The sequence below is a fragment of the Thamnophis elegans genome, chromosome 5 (assembly GCF_009769535.1).
Source record: "Thamnophis elegans isolate rThaEle1 chromosome 5, rThaEle1.pri, whole genome shotgun sequence".
Taxonomy (NCBI): Eukaryota; Metazoa; Chordata; class Lepidosauria; order Squamata; family Colubridae; genus Thamnophis; species Thamnophis elegans.
This window is the reverse complement of record NC_045545.1, coordinates 409,896-425,757: the sequence shown is the minus strand read 5'-3', so window position 1 is coordinate 425,757 and position 15,862 is coordinate 409,896. Positions and strand designations below refer to the sequence as shown.

Genomic DNA, 15,862 nt, shown 5'->3' with positions numbered 1-15,862 from the left:
TCCGAGGTGGGTGAAATGAGGACCCGGATTGTTGTTGGGGGCGATATGCTGACTCTGTAAACCGCTTAGAGAGGGCTGAAAGCCCCATGAAGCGGTATATAAGTCTAACTGCTATTGCTATTGCTATATCCCTTCTGCCAACCTAGGAGTTTGAAAACATGTAAAAACACAAGTAGAAAAATAGGGGCCACCTTTGGTGGGAAAGTAACAGCGTTCTGTGCGCCTTCGGTGTTTAGTCGTGTCGGCCCCATGACCACGGAGATGTCTTCGGACAGCGCTGGCTCTTCGGCTTTGTAACGGAGATGAGCACCGCCCCCTAGGGAACGACTAGCATATATGTGTGTGAGGGAAACCTTTATCTTTTAAATTTACCTTTAATTTTGGAAGCTTAAACATTTCTAACTCAGTAGAGAAAAAGTATCAGTATCTATAAGGTTAAATATAAGAACCTGTCAGTCTTCTGAACATTCTGGTGTGGTGCCATCACAATGATATGACTAAAAATGCTTTGTCTTCTTTCAGAAAAGTCTTGTTACTTTTTATCCTCTTTGTGCAGACTGAAGGGTTCGGTTGTTTGAAAGTATAGAATTGGGCTAATTAGGCTAACCCAAGAAATACTCCTGAAGCAGGACAAATAATATCACAACTCTTCAATAGATTGTTTTATTTAAAATAGAAATGAATACATTTCCTAGATGGAGAAAGAATGAGGCTTTGAGAAGATTCAGGTTTTAACTACAGTGAAAGTTTTAGCACAACCCTTTTCAGGGAAGGGCATTGAATTAATATTTCCTAAAGTTTTCAATAGTCCCTGCCCCTTTCCCCAGGCATATTTTAGAATTGAGATTTGGATACAGGCCCTTGGTTGAATTTGACAGTCTGCCATTGGTTAGAAGGTAATCAGGTTGCTTTTTAAAAACATGGATCCAAGATCATAACTGAATCTTGTGATCTTTAAAGCAATTTTTTTCTTGTTTCTGTCATCATGATCTTTTACTAAATTGGCTATTTTTAAATATATTCTTTGCAAAACAGTTTCATATAGGATTCTATTATTCAAAAAGTCTGCGTGTGTTAATTCTTATTACTGAAAGTGTTAATCAGAATTAATATATCAATTTAGAAGATAATTCTAACTGGATTTTACAGCTGAAATAAATTCTAGGTATGTTACAGTATATAAAATAAAGGGACTTTATGTACTAAACAGTAAAACGTGCACACAGGGAAACAATTGGTGAAGTAAAAGGAGAAGAAGACTATTTAAGATATTATTTGTTGGAAAAGTTAGAACAAATAGAAGACCACATTCTGAAAATAATTATTGAACTACTATAAGCCAAATGACGGATTGCCTGCTGTGCATTGTATCATTTCTTCTGGGAATATCTACTTCTGACCATGGTGAGTTCTCAATACTTTTACTATGGACATAGCAAGGATGGGTTTCAAATCCCAATTGACAATTGTCTGCATGCTACTCACTGTCACTTCAGTCTGCAGCCCACCTGAAATTGATTTTGGAAGAATTGAAATGAATAAACAAAAGGAATATCTGGAAAATGAAAGAATACAGTTTAAGTGCTATCCTGGATATGATCTGGAAGGGTCTGACTGGATTACATGTAAAAAGGAAGGTTGGATACCTCCGCCAAAGTGTTTCGGTAAGTGGGCTATGTAATGAAATAATTGCTTCGTGTGGCTTGAGAGTCATGTAAGTAAAGGAATAATTGAACCAGTTCAGTGGTGGGATTCAAATTTTTTTTACTACCAGATCTGTGGGCGTGGCTTGGTGGGCGTGGCTTGGTGGGCGTGGTTTGGTGGGCGTGGCAGGGGAAGGTTACTGCAAAATCCCCATTCCCTCCTGATCAGCTGGGACTCGGGAGGCAGAGAATAGATGGGTGCAGAACCCGTCACTGGCGGTATTTACAGGTTCTCCAAACTACTCAAAATTTCTGCTACCGGTTCTCCAGAACTGGTCAGAACCTGCTGAATACCACACCTGGAACAGTGGCACAAAAGTGAAAGAGAGAGAGAGAGAGAGAGGGAGGGGGAGGGAGGTAGAGAGAGAGAGAGAGAGAGAGCTACCAGTTGGACATACAGGTAGATCACAATTGGTGGGAGTTCAAAGAGTACGAATTATAAATTGATATCAGATTGCATAGTTAACATTCAGTTAATGCAAGGCTAGCATCCATACAACCGAGGCTAGCACATTGGTAGTTGAGGCTAATACATATGGAGAGCAGGTGAATTTTAGATGCCAACCATTTTATATATGTCTATGCAAAATAGAGAAAAGAAAGATTCTGTTCAAGGAAAGCTCAAAAATAAGAGGTTCACCTGAAGCACCACAGCAGAATACTGGAAACAGCAGCCACACTTGGGATATAGGTTTTTTAAATGGTTATACAATATTTCATAACTTTGTAATATTTATGCTTTATGTCTATTTTCATTGAGCTGGAACCAATTACCCTATTCTTATAATATGACCACTTTGTGGGAATCGTTTTCCATACTAATCAAAACTTACCTGTCATAAAGAAAAGCAGATAATTGGCATAAATAAATAATGAATGAATGAAAACGGAGGCACTGCTGGCCATTCCTGCATAGTGAAATGTTGTCTTCTAAATAAGCACAGAATTCTATATCTCTAAATATTACTATTTCTGATTATGATTTTAATGTTTTTTGTTGAATTACTTTTGTTTACTTCTGCCTAAAAAGGTGTTATCTTCATATCCAAATAGAATTTTAAGATGTTTGGTTTGGCTTTGGATTCAATACAATACAATAGCAGAGTTGGAAGGGATCTTGGAGGTCTTCTAGTCCAACCCCCTGCCTAGGCAGGAAACCTTATACCGTTTCAGACAAATGGCCATCCAGCATCTTCTTAAAAACTTCCAGTGTTGGGGCATTCGCAACTTCTGGAGGCAACTTCTGTTCCACTGAAAGCTGTCTATCATTTTTAGTAGATAGTATTTTAGTATTTAAGAGGATGTGGTGGCTCAGTGGCTAAGATGCTGAGCTTGTCAATCAGAAGGTTGGCAGTTCAGCAGTTCGAATCCCTAGCACTGTGTAACAGGGTGAGCTCCCGTTTCTTGTCCCAGCTTCTGCCAACCTATCAGTTCGAAAACACGTAAAAAATGCAAGTAGGAAAATGGGGACCACTTTGGTGGGAAAGTAACAATGCTCTGTGCACCTTTGGCTTTGAGTCATGCTGGCCTTATGAACATGGAGACGTTTTCGGACAGCGCTGGCTCTTCGGCTTAGAAATGGAGATGAGCAGCAATTCTAGAGCCGGAAATGACTAGCATGCATGTGGTGGGGAACCTTTACCTTTATTTTAGTATTTTACTAAAATAACTCTTTTAAGTGCATATATAAAGTTATAGTTAGGTAAAGAAATATAATTCAAATAAAGGAATATCAGCTTCAAACCCAAAGGCAATCGATATTTTTTTCTCCCTTTCTTTTAGCACCCTGTATTCTCACAAAACAGCAGCTGGGTGACAGAAATCTTCTTTTGAATGGTGGACAACGACACTCAGAATGGATAAGAAATGGGCATACCATAGAATTTACATGCAGGAAAGGATATTTCATTGTATCTCCTTCTATCAGAAAGTGTGTTGATGGGAATTTAACTTTACCTTCCTGTAATTCTTCTGGTAAATGTACTGTTATTGTGAATCGATTTCATTTGGCTTTTTTTTTTTTAACCTTAACATATTAATCGTTATTTTTTTTCTTTGTCCTGTCTTTCATTTCCCTTGATTGCTGCTTTCTTTCTATTTAGATTACATATTTGGACCACCACATATCTACCTATGACCTAGGGTTATTCATATCCTATTTAAAAATACTTCTTGTTTGCATTGCTTTGATCTTCCTGTTTCTCAGAACTGTTATGAGACCCAATCCTTTTTTTTATATATTCTTCTCCCATTTCACTTTATATTACTGGGCCTATATATTCTTTTTGTTTTTACACAATCAAAAGTCCAAACCTAAACCCAGATTAATTAAACATGTCAATGTTCTAACAGATGCGTATGCCATTCAAGAATAATAAGCTGTGTTTTCACAGCAGCTACAGAGACTTCACAACTTTGAGAGTTACATACAGGTGTTCCTCAAAGGTGATCCATAATGGAGCCCACAAAATTTATGTGGCTAAGTTGGAAATTTGTTAAGTGAGTTTTGCCTCATTTTAAGATTTTTCTTCCCACAGTTGTTAAGTGAATCATTGCAGTTGTTAAATGAATAACCCAGTTGTTAAGTGAATCTGGCTTCCCCATTGATTTTGCTAGTCAGAAGGTCACAAAAGGGGATCACAACCGTCATAAATATGAACCAGTTTCCAAGCATCTGAATTTTGATCCCATGACCATGGAGATGCTGCAACGGTTATGTGAAAAATGATCATAAGTCATCTTTTTCATTGCCGTTGTAACTTCAAACAGTTATTAAATGAACTGTTGTAAATTGAGGACTACCTGTAATGATTTGCTTCTAAAAGGGGCAGAATGGTATAAAAGTTATTCAAGCTACTCACATTTTCAGAAGTAACAGGATAATATATTTTCCACATAGATGAGGAATAGTGTAGTGAAAATGATGTGATGTTTAGGTTTTCTTGAGTTCCCATGATAACTGCTTTTATCCAGGAGAAGTTTAGGTCATTTACCTTTTAGAAACACAACGGAAGAACACAATAGCTGGTCCCTAAGTACTCTATAAAATTAGGATCTGCAGCTTCCAAAAATCTGCCAGGACAGGGTTAACTTCCTATTGCATAGAAGCGCATTTACGATTTCTAAACAAAAACTCACTTTAAATCAAGCTGGAGAAAATGAAATTATTTTTCAATGAAATTATTTTTGATTATAATCAAGGGCATTATAAATTTTAAACCGTAGCTACAATTCCAAATTAGAACTTGGTGCATGAGAGAGAAAGGTGGCATAAGATACCAACATTCATTAACAATCAATGGAAAAAACCTGCGTAATAATTTATGTGTTACGTGTTGTCTCCTTCCAATGGTGCAGAGACTTCTATTGCTGCTTCTACCACTTCCAAGGGACGGTTACCACTAGTATTGAATGCCTCTTCACCAGGTATTAAAATAGTATGATGCTAATAAAACATTTTGACAGTAATTTCTTTTAGGAGAACTGAAAAAGGTATTCATTAAAGATGTGGTTTCCTGGCATCAGTTCTAACCAAATGCATACATAGATATTTGAACATGCTGAAAAGAATAACCACAATTTTATTCAGGTTAACTGACTACATTTGCTGAATTCCTTGCTTTTAACTATTTGTTACAACATAAAGCAACATAACTGTAGTAACAATTTGGAGCAGCAAAGAAGTTAGATGAGTAACTGCATTATTATCTTTCAACAATGTTTTTGTGAGCAAAATCACCTGTTCAGTTTTATATCCTCCGAGGGGGGGAAGAAACATATCTTTTATGACCTTGGACCTTGGGAAGGAGCCCAAGAAAGCAGCAGGGCAAAAACTTAATCACCTTTCTAGATGTTGTTTTCCAATTACATGGAGCTGCATTGGAACCACAGATTGTCCTCATTATTTCGTCAGGGCAGAGGTACCAGAGAGGTCAACAGCAATTGTAGAATGTTGATAGAAAGCAGAGGAGCGCAATAACTTCATAACAATATTTCTATTTTTCCATGCAAGTCATTTGCTCTGCCCCACAAGTAGAAAATGGTAACTTTTTGCCTCCGTTGACTTATTACAACTTTGAAGACATGATCTACACAATATGTAACCCAGGATATATGCTTGAAAGTCATAAAAATTCCTCTAAATGCACCAAAGATGGCTGGTCACCATATCCAAAATGTGTCAGTAAGTAGTTTTCATGATACTGCGCTTATTTTTTTAAAAAATTCAATGCCACATCTTAAAGGACTGATAATATATATTCAGCTGTATGCACCTATATTTATGCAATACTCAAAGTTTTACTGTTATTTTTATTTAATCATGGATAAAATAGAAATGACATGCTATACCATATGACAGTATTTCTCAGCCATGGCAACTTTAAGGCATGAATTCTTAAATTCTGAATTCATATTCCTTCCTGTTTTTCAGATCCACGTTTTCTCTCACATGCTCTCTAGCTAACTTGAAAAGTACTCAGTTTGAACACGGTTGAGTTAGTTTAAAAGTCAACCCTTTTTATCATAGAGGAATCATGTAGGCTTCAAAGTTTTTTAAAAAATTGCAGTGCTTTAAGAAAAGCCCTTAATTCAGGATGCTGTGTAGTAAGGTAAAGACATTATAACTACAGGATTAAAAAGAGGAATATAAAGAGGTAAAAAACCTGTAACATCATTCCCCTTGCCTAAGTTCCAGAAATAAAACACTCATTCAAGTTTCATCAGAATAAAGAAATTAGGCATTTTCTGGCATTTTAAAATATTTGTGACTAAATGTATAAATCTAAGTACTTCTTGAGTAAAAACCACTCATTCAGTGACTGTTCAATATTAAAACAGTTCTGAACAACAAAAGGGATTTATGATCCATGAAGTTGCAGCTATTGTGGTATCCCTGTGGTCCCATGATCACAATCTGAGTGTTGGGTGTTTGGATTTCAAGTATGATGTTGAAATGAGCCATGTAACATGATCACAATTTCCAAAGTTCTTGATGGCGTACCACAAAGTTGCTCCTACTCCTGTTCTTCTTCTTTTTGCCCAATCTCACCCCATAAAACCCCTCTGCAATAACTCAGTGTCTCCCGTGATACAAATGTTCTCAGTGTCTAAATTGGGAAAGCGGTTTTTGTGGTCCCTATAAGGTGTTTTTTCAAAGTGAAATGGGCATGTGATGAAAATCTGAAGGAAAAAAAAAACAGCTCCTAGAACAGGAAATATGACATCCTATTTGGACCTTAATTTTTCATTAATCCTGGTAATCATGGCTCCAGTCAAGCTGAAGGTTATGCCCTGCTGTATTTTTTCCTTTTATTGTATTTAGTAGATAGATAGAATATGCACAGTAAGATTGAGAAATATGCAGCCTTGAAGAATTTCCAAAGTATAACTTACAGAAGGTGATTAGTTTTGATCACTTAGGCAGAAAAAATATTTTGTCATTGCAGTTATTCAAATCAGCTTTTTAGTTTTGTCAGAAATTTCCTGAAGATTGGAAATTACTTTGCATGTTGTTGAATCTTAGGTTTCAACTGTTTAAATAATAAAAAATTATGTTGTCCTATTAAAATATTTTTAAATATGATGGCTGCCATAGACTGCATTAATCAATTTTGGTAGCCTTAATATAGGTAGATTGGTGAATGAGGAATTAAGGTCTTAAGTGCTCTTTCCTTTCATGGAAGATTCTTTATTCAGTTTTCTGGCTTTCCATAGAGGACTTCCAGATGAAAGTAAGTGAAACAGATACTGTAAATACTACTTGTTAGTAGTATTCCCGAGTAGAATTGTCCTTGCAGAATGCTTCCATTTGTGAAAACAAAAATTGATTCAAACCTATGATGGTTTCAGCTTGAAGACAGAAATCCTAAATGTATTTAGAAGTTCACCTGAAATCAGTAGAATAAGTTTTCATTATGGAGTATAAAGTTGGGTAATCCATTTTGAAGATGAGTATATTAAGCTAATATTTTGAAATGACACACAAGAGAACTTTCTAACAATGATGAAAATGGTTGATGTTTTGGAATTGATTAATTGCTTGTCTTTACTTTCTTCAAAGGAAAAGACTGTGACTTTCCTCATATAGAGAATGGAGCACTATCCTGGTCCAACACATATTACAGTGACGTCTCTTTTCCCAAAAAAGTGGGACAAATAATTGGTTTCAAATGTAATCATGGTTTTCTGGCAAGAAATAAAAAACATTGGGATAGAATCAAATGCACTAATTTTGGCTGGGTTCCAGAACCACAATGTTATAGTAAGTGCATCTTTCTTTAAGTTTCACTTTTATGAGTTTGGAAAGCCCCAACAATATCATTTATTTTAAAATCATGATTAGCATTAATCTATTTAAAAACTACTAGCATTCCATTCTATTTCATTTGTAGGGCTGAAGAGAATTGAAAGGCAAAAGAGTTCTGTACCTTCTTAAAACCAACTGAGGGAATCTTCAAACATCTTTGCTTTGTTAATTTTGCACACTTTTAAATACAATTTTGTAAGAAGTTACATATTTTAGTTTTCTTATATATTTTCTATTATCTTACATCTAACAAGAAAAAGAAAAAAGAATGTGTTTTATTGCATTTATTTTATCCATTTTCAGAAATTGGAGTAGTCAAAAAAAGCTAGACTTGAATAATTACCAGAAAATCCCCAAACCCTGAGCATTTTTCAATTGCCACAAAAATTTCAATTAAATTATTTGTATTGTGTCTTTTATCTTTCTTTTCCATTGCTCTTGTTTTTTCCTTTTTTGCATTTTCCTTTTCCTTTTCTTTTTTCTTTCTTACCTTGTATTAGTTTGTTAGCTTTTGTTTTCGTGTTTAAATTTTTTAATAAATATAATATATTTGTATTTGTGCTGATAAATAAATAAAGGGAGACTAGTATAGATCTATTTCAAGTTATTTAGCTCTCATCAGCTAGCCATACCCTTACTGGGATTCGAACCTGGGCTATCTATCTATCTATCTATCTATCTATCTATCTATCTATCTATCTATCTATCTATCGATATATATATATATATATATATATATATATATATATATATATATATATATATATAGAGAGAGAGAGAGAGAGAGAGAGAGAGAGAGAGAGAGAGATTAGATATAGATTAGATATAGATATAGATATAGATATAGATTAGATATAGATATAGATATAGATATAGATATAGAGATAGAGATAGAGATAGAGATAGAGATAGAGATAGAGATAGAGATAGAGATAGAGATAGAGATAGAGATATAGATATAGATATAGATATAGATATAGATATAGATATAGATATAGATCTATAGATATAGATATATACTGCACATGTATCTATTTTCTTTTTAGAACAATGCATTCCCCCTAAACAGTTGCCACATGGTCATGTGACTTATAACTCTGGGAGTAATTTCATAGATGGTGACAACATTTCATTTAATTGCGATATGGGGTATTATCCTGAACACCATTCACCAATAGCCACATGCAGAAATAGTGACTGGTTTCCCACTCTGAACTGCGTCTCTACAGGTAAACATCACTTAGCAAAACTAACAATTTGGGAGTCCTTCCATTTTGCAAGCAAAACATCTTTTTCTTCTTCCACTAGAATCTGAGGAGGGGTTTATTGAATTTTTAACAGAACTTACAGAATGAAAAAGTGGTTCTCTTTTTGCAGAGATCTGGATTAATTTAGGGCTTATTCAATGGTCGGATCAAAAAATATTTAGTTGAAAATAACCATGGTGGGGAAAAGAAAGATCAGTTGATAGTTGATAGGAAAACAAGTTGGGGAGAAAGCATCCTCTGGAGACTGAAAAGGTTACTAGAAGAGAAAAGAGGTACAATATTGATAGCCAAATCTGGTCCTAGGTTCTGCCTCAGTTACCTTCCTAATAAGCACCAAGTCAGAAGATCATTTAAAATCAGTTTATTAGGAAACCCTGATAAGTGGGATCTCCCTATGAAAAGGGAGAACCCGGGACCTATCGTACATGCCTTTGTAAAGTTAACCCAACAAAGAAAATGCAGAGGAAAGTTGATTGGACAGCATAAAAGTAACCCTCCTTTGCACAGTAAATCAACTACAAGGTTCTTTGAAGTTAGATAACCGGATGCCAGTTGACGCTAAGAATTTTTTTCTTATCAAGAAAAAGCCATCCTTCTCCAGCTCATCTTTTCAGTTTAGGAATGTTAGGAGCTATTCAATCAATCCATACATTCATAGGATCAGAAATGCTACTACATTCCAGTCTAAACCTTATCACGTCATTTTAAAAGACACAAAAGTAAGTCAAATTAAAATACAAAGTAATTATGTTTAAAATAACAAGCAAAATACAATTAAAAGTAACTATATTGCTAACAAATTACAAAGTCTGTGTCATGTGCCCACCAGTATTGAATAATATAGAATAATAATAAGTAGGACATAGAAATTATTCCAAATTTGTTAATTGTTTTCATTTTCATTCAGCAATATCTGCTTTTTCAGCATTCTTGTTCCTTATTTCGCTATTTCTGTTTTCAAAAGAGAAGGAAGTTTTACCATGGTGTTATTTCTTTCTCTCCCAGTTCACAGATATAAAGGGCAATAACTAGCTAGAACCATTCTTACTGAATCTAAGTTTCAAAGTGTCTGTTCCCAAATAATTCTGTATGCATTGTTTATTTTACAGATATTCATCCATCAACTGGGTGAAAGACAGTTCATCCACTCTCCTCTTTCTTCTCCAACCACTCTAGAAGAATGAGAGGTAGCAGCCTGCTCTTTCTAATTCTATTAGCATGATTTTGATAGCTTATTACATAGATGCCATAGGCAGAATCCTACTGGAGAAAGATTCAACTTTAAAAGCTAAATAACCCCTGTATAATAAACTCAAGGCAATCCATGGTTTATAAATCTGAGATATACAGCACAGAAGTCACAACTTGCAAAAAATAGTTCTAAGATGCACCGATTCTTTGTATCATCAATTTGTATCTTTATTACTGCTTTCTCTATGTTTGAATAATAATTGAATTCACTGAACTACTTTCAAATGCATTAAATCATCTTATTTTATGCCCTTTTGGTTACATAAAGAAATAACCAGCTTTGGGTCTTAGATTTTTATCAATGGACCAACATATTTATAATGGCTTTTTCTAGTTAATGAATCCCCTGGAACTTTTATTAAATGTTCTCTATCAATATATGTATTTCTCTTCTGTAATTATAGATGACATCATCTAGATATAAGGTACTTGCTGTTATTCCTATTAAGCACGTGTGAGCACTCTGCCAAATATTCAAGCATATACCACTTGAAATAATGCTGCACTCCAAGCACAATTTTATTTGTAAATAAAACCAGGACTCTGTAGTATCCCTGTAGTGAATGTTTTTATTCCATTCTCAACGGAAAGATGACTTTACAAAAGCTGAATTACAGAATAGTACAACCTATACCATTTTCCCCACCTCTACAGATTCATATAGATGAAGAAGAAGGTTTTCGTAGGTGAACTTTACCAGCAATTAAATAATACTGGTATACAGATTCTCATGTGTTTTTATATTATATGCATTTATATATACAGACACACATTGTTAATTTGTCCTGTGAGGAACAGATATATTTCTGAAATAAATATGTTAAAAACAGCAGCGAGCCTTATTTACCATTTTGAGGATTTAAGCATCTTATAAATTAAAGCTTCTATAATGAAATCTACTTATAGCAGAAAAACCAGCTAATTGATTGTTTTATGGTGGAAATCTTCCTCTGCCTGCAGACATATTGGCTTGCCAGTGGATGGTGTGTTTAACTAATAGTACTTGTGTTGTTGTTATTATTATTGTTCTAATATCACAGGTGTCTTTGAAGCTCAAAATGCTACTGGTCCAACCAACAGCATTAACAATGTTGCAACTAACCTTGCCATTGGTTATATTTAGTAGATTTAATATTAAGTTAATAGACTGAGAAGATCTCACTTCCATCTCATTGTATTGCTTCCTATTTTACCCAGTTTTTGTTAACTAGCTCTTGTTTTCAATATTTTAACATTTTAATAGTGATATTACTGTTTTTACGATGATTAAGCCACCTAGAGTTGCTTGACAGTGATATGCAGTGAGATATAAATTTAATAAGTAAACACATTTTTAAAAAAATATCTCTTAGTATAAAGTATGGTAAAAATAATAATAACCACCCTCTATCAATTGGTTCAAAGTCAGTATCTTTCCACCTTCAGTCAATTGAATGCTTTTATTAGATATTCCATCCCAGGACTTTCTGAGTGACAGAATTGCTTCCAGAGGTCTCAGAGTATTAGTACAGCAGCCCCCAAACATTTTGGCACCAGGGACCGGTTCTGTGGACCAGAGGGGGAGCGATTTTGCATGCTCCCTGCATCCACGGATGGGGAGTTGCTTGTTTGTACAGCCCAATTTCTGGCATGCCAGTACATGAATGGATGGGTTGGGGACCTCTGTTTTAGTATATGTAGATCTTAACAGGAGAAATAGGCATCATTAGGTTCGTTTTTTAGGCTATACTCAACCAATACTGAAACAGAAATGTTTTAGTAATAAACACATATGTTAGCCAGATAACATTATGGGAAAAGTTGGTTTTCCTGACATTTGTTGACGATATACTTACTCGGGAGCAATTCCTTCCAGCTTCTTTGTAGGTAACGCAAGAATAGATGCAAATGGTTGAAAATTTCAGTGCATTACAATATTTTTGCCTCTGGTCATATTCTGTTAAACACAGAGAATATCCAGCTACTGATCACTAACAAAGATATGAGTTCCACATCACATTTTGTCTCCTACATTACAATCACTTCAGAAAAGGCTTTTGGTTTTCCTTTCTGCACTTTAAAATTAGGATTTATTTCTATATCTTTTCCTTTGGGATTCAGATTTTCCCTGTGTTTATGGATTTTACTTTCCTGTCAAAGGGACGGTTAAGGACTAACATTTGAGTTTAGCAGGTGTTCAGAAGACAGCATGCAATCATCTGTTGCACCATTTGGCATAACTTGCATGCATAATTTCTTGGGCTTTCATCACTGTTCTGCTCTGGGGAGAAAGTTAGCAATAGCCATAGCAGTTAGACTTATATACCGCTTCTTAGGGCTTTCATAGTTCCCTATGTCTGTGGTAAGCACTCATGGACCCAAACGCAGGAAGAAACTCTGGGATGAGATTCAAGGTGGAATTTCATGAGTAGAAATGATCCTTGGTCCTCTTTTTTGAAATTAGGTGCCCAGGAGAAAATTCCTGATGCCAGTGAAAGCATGTGTAACAGAGAATGAACTAAGATTTCATTTTGAAAGCAAATATGGATGCCTGGGAAGTAATTTGGGATGAAATGTTATGATTAGAAATGGTCCTTCATCCTCTTTTTAAAAACTTGACAATTTGAGTCCCTGAGAAGAACTGGAGAACTTGAATTGGTTCTGTTGTGGAGGGTTGATAGCACTGGCTGTGTTCCAACAACTCACCCGCAAGGCCGTGTTTTGTACCTGTGGCAATGGTTGGTGGCCATAAAATGCCATAAGATAGCTAGTTCCTCAATGTTAGGGATATGTAAACCATTTAATTTGGAAAAGTTTCAAGTACAAACTTTGGGAAAAAAAACCTTCTGCATGTGAAGCTACCATTTCTAGTATTTTCTTCTTCTGTTATATTTATTTTATTTTAATCACTATAATGTAAGTAACTTTCCTGCAAAGGTAGAAGTTGCAAACACCATTTCTTCACATGTTTACTGAGAATAAAGACCTTTTGAAAAGTCTTGCTCCTCTCTTTCCAAGCTCAAAAGCAAGTCTCACTAATTTAATGCAGTATAATCAGAGTACATCTTCCTTGCAATGAATTAAAGAACCTATTTGGTGCACAAATTATGCAATAGGATTTTTCTAAAGAAAAGAATGATGGGAGCCCATTTCAACCATTTCGATATCAGTATTCATGGATCATTCTCTTGAATAATGCTACATAAAACTTGATTGAGTTTGTTCTCGAAAGCATATTTTCTCTGCATTGTCTGCAGTTGTTCACAATGGATCTTGAAGATAACCTACTTTATAAAAGCTGCATTTGAGCAATTATTATTATTTGTAAAATAATGTAGTTTTCAACAAATATATAGCCCATCTTTAAGTATCATAATGTAAAGTGATGTACATTTTTAAAATGTACTGAAAGTCAATAATGTATACCTTTTATGTATAAATGTTAGCTAAGGCATTTGATTAATGAGACTTTCCAGTCATCAGCCCTTCTTAATTAAATGACAATAGAATATTGACACAGATTTTATTTAATTATAGAAGCACATTACATGAATAAAACTTGTGTGCAAAAATAATTTTCATTTTTTATTTTCAAAAGATACATAAATTCTCAAAGACATTAGCCAAGATGAATAGTATCATGGTGATGATTGCATTTAATGGTTTAATCATGGCCTACGCATACAAAGTCCTTCAGAAATATAACACTTTTATTCACAAAGAGCATGTGTATATGTATGTGTGTGTGCATATGTGTGTGTGTATTTATGTATGTATGTATCGTGTATGCATGTATGTACCATCGGTCGGTCTGTCTGTCTGTCTGTCTGTCTGTCTGTCTGTCTGTCTGTATGTATGTATGTATGTATGTATGTATGTATGTATGTATGTATAATTCAAACAGCCTTATCACTAGCTCCTGGCAATAAATTTTACGATGTTTACCAAAGCTCTGGCACAAAGTCCTCCTCATACTAAATATTGGAAATCCTACTACTTACTTTGTCTATCCTGCCTTTCACTTTTCTAAAGTTCAGTTATCTAATATTCAGACATTACACTCGAGTCCTGCCATAGACAAAAGAGAAACTCTTGCATTCTTCTGCCATACATTCATCCTATCACCAAAACTATAATGAAGATATATTGTAGGGTAGCCAGAAAGCATTATAGAAAAGAGCTGATTAAAAAAAAAACACCATTAAGGCCTTCCTTCTCATGATGCTTCTTCAGCATTTCTTTTGTTGTCCTTTTCACCTTTTGGTACTACCCAACTCTTGGCAACTTTAGAGGCAAGTGCTCTCCGTGGTATCATTTCAGCGTTTTTTAAATGATAGAGAAATGGATTCCAACTGAGACTCTGAGCAGATTTTGTGTCTTCAGACATGATAAAAATAAGCAAGAAGTTACCTGAAGAGAACTTCCAAATGTGATCATGAATGAAGAAGTAGAAGGGTTTCAGCAGAAAGGGAAATGGTCTGTGACATCAAGTGCACATCGTTATGAAAACGCTTATGCAAGCAATTCATTTCATCTGCACAATATTCTCCTGACATATGTGACATAATTGTGGTTTATGCCAGATGCCCTTTGGTATGGGTAATTTTATGGCCTGATGATTTATGGAAGGGCTAGAGGAAAAGGAAGGCCAAAAGTTTGATTTTAAGGGGGATGCTAATGGGATAATAACCAAATAAAAAACCAATGCATTTATTGCATCAGCTACAGTCATGGAAGCTTGCAGGTTTACATGTGGTTTTATCTCTCCCACCCTTTATCTTCATGTCAATTAGGAGGGGGGGGCTTGTGTGAGACATTCCTTCAAATTACTTTCTGGGCCTGGACTCAGCTCTTTGGTGATCCATAGTTCCTTTTTTCCGGTCTTAGAATCTCCTCTGCATTTGTAAATCAGGGGTGGGGGGGGGGATGAGTTACAGAGAGCTGCTCCTTAAAGAGACGCTGCTTAATTCCCAGCAGATGGACTCGTGAGGATGAAATCCATAGAGAATCACCGAGTATAATAAAAAAATAAAGAAACCATTACAGAGCATTTTCACCATCTTGGATCATTAAATCTATGTCCCTCCTGGCTGGTGAAAACCTGCCTGATGGTGGCCAATGTATCACTGCAAAAGCATTCACAGCATTCGTCCAGTCCATCTTTCCCCAATTCCATTGTCTCAGGATTTCTTCCATTCATATTCCTTTCAATCTATTCTGGCAGATCTATACTTTTCACACCAAGCACTTTCTTGGAATATGATCTGGCAGCAACATATTCCAATTCATCAAGTTGCAAATCAAATACATTTGTTATTTCTTGCTTTTGGATATAATCCTGGGTTTGGTTCAAA

At 35.2% G+C, this 15,862-nt stretch overlaps 1 protein-coding gene across 3 annotated transcripts; it reads left to right on the top strand.

Annotated features, from left to right (window-relative positions):
• Nucleotides 1-292: 292 nt before the first annotated feature.
• On the top strand, nucleotides 293-11,080 carry LOC116509201 (complement factor H-related protein 2-like). Of its 3 annotated transcripts, none has more exons than XM_032218239.1 (6): nucleotides 293-1,404; nucleotides 1,497-1,664; nucleotides 3,486-3,677; nucleotides 5,716-5,886; nucleotides 7,765-7,965; nucleotides 9,057-11,080. In XM_032218239.1, the coding sequence occupies exons 1-6, from the start codon at nucleotides 1,344-1,346 to the stop codon at nucleotides 9,323-9,325; spliced, it is 1,062 nt and encodes a 353-aa protein (XP_032074130.1). In that variant the 5' UTR covers nucleotides 293-1,343; the 3' UTR covers nucleotides 9,326-11,080. The 3 variants fall into 3 exon arrangements, with proteins under 3 accessions (XP_032074130.1, XP_032074131.1, XP_032074129.1); XM_032218240.1 differs by having other exon boundaries at nucleotides 293-1,664; nucleotides 9,057-9,239; nucleotides 10,388-11,080; XM_032218238.1 differs by having other exon boundaries at nucleotides 293-1,664.
• Nucleotides 11,081-15,862: the final 4,782 nt, after the last annotated feature.

Bases quoted from the DNA above. Each gene is read 5' to 3' on its own strand.
- LOC116509201 (XM_032218238.1), top strand. From the start codon at position 1,427: ATGGACATAGCAAGGATGGGTTTCAAATCCCAATTGACAATTGTCTGC. The intron at 3,678-5,715 runs GTAAATGTACTG...TTTCCATGCAAG, and splicing joins ACCTTCCTGTAATTCTTCTG to TCATTTGCTCTGCCCCACAA. The intron at 7,966-9,056 runs GTAAGTGCATCT...TTTTCTTTTTAG, and splicing joins TCCAGAACCACAATGTTATA to AACAATGCATTCCCCCTAAA.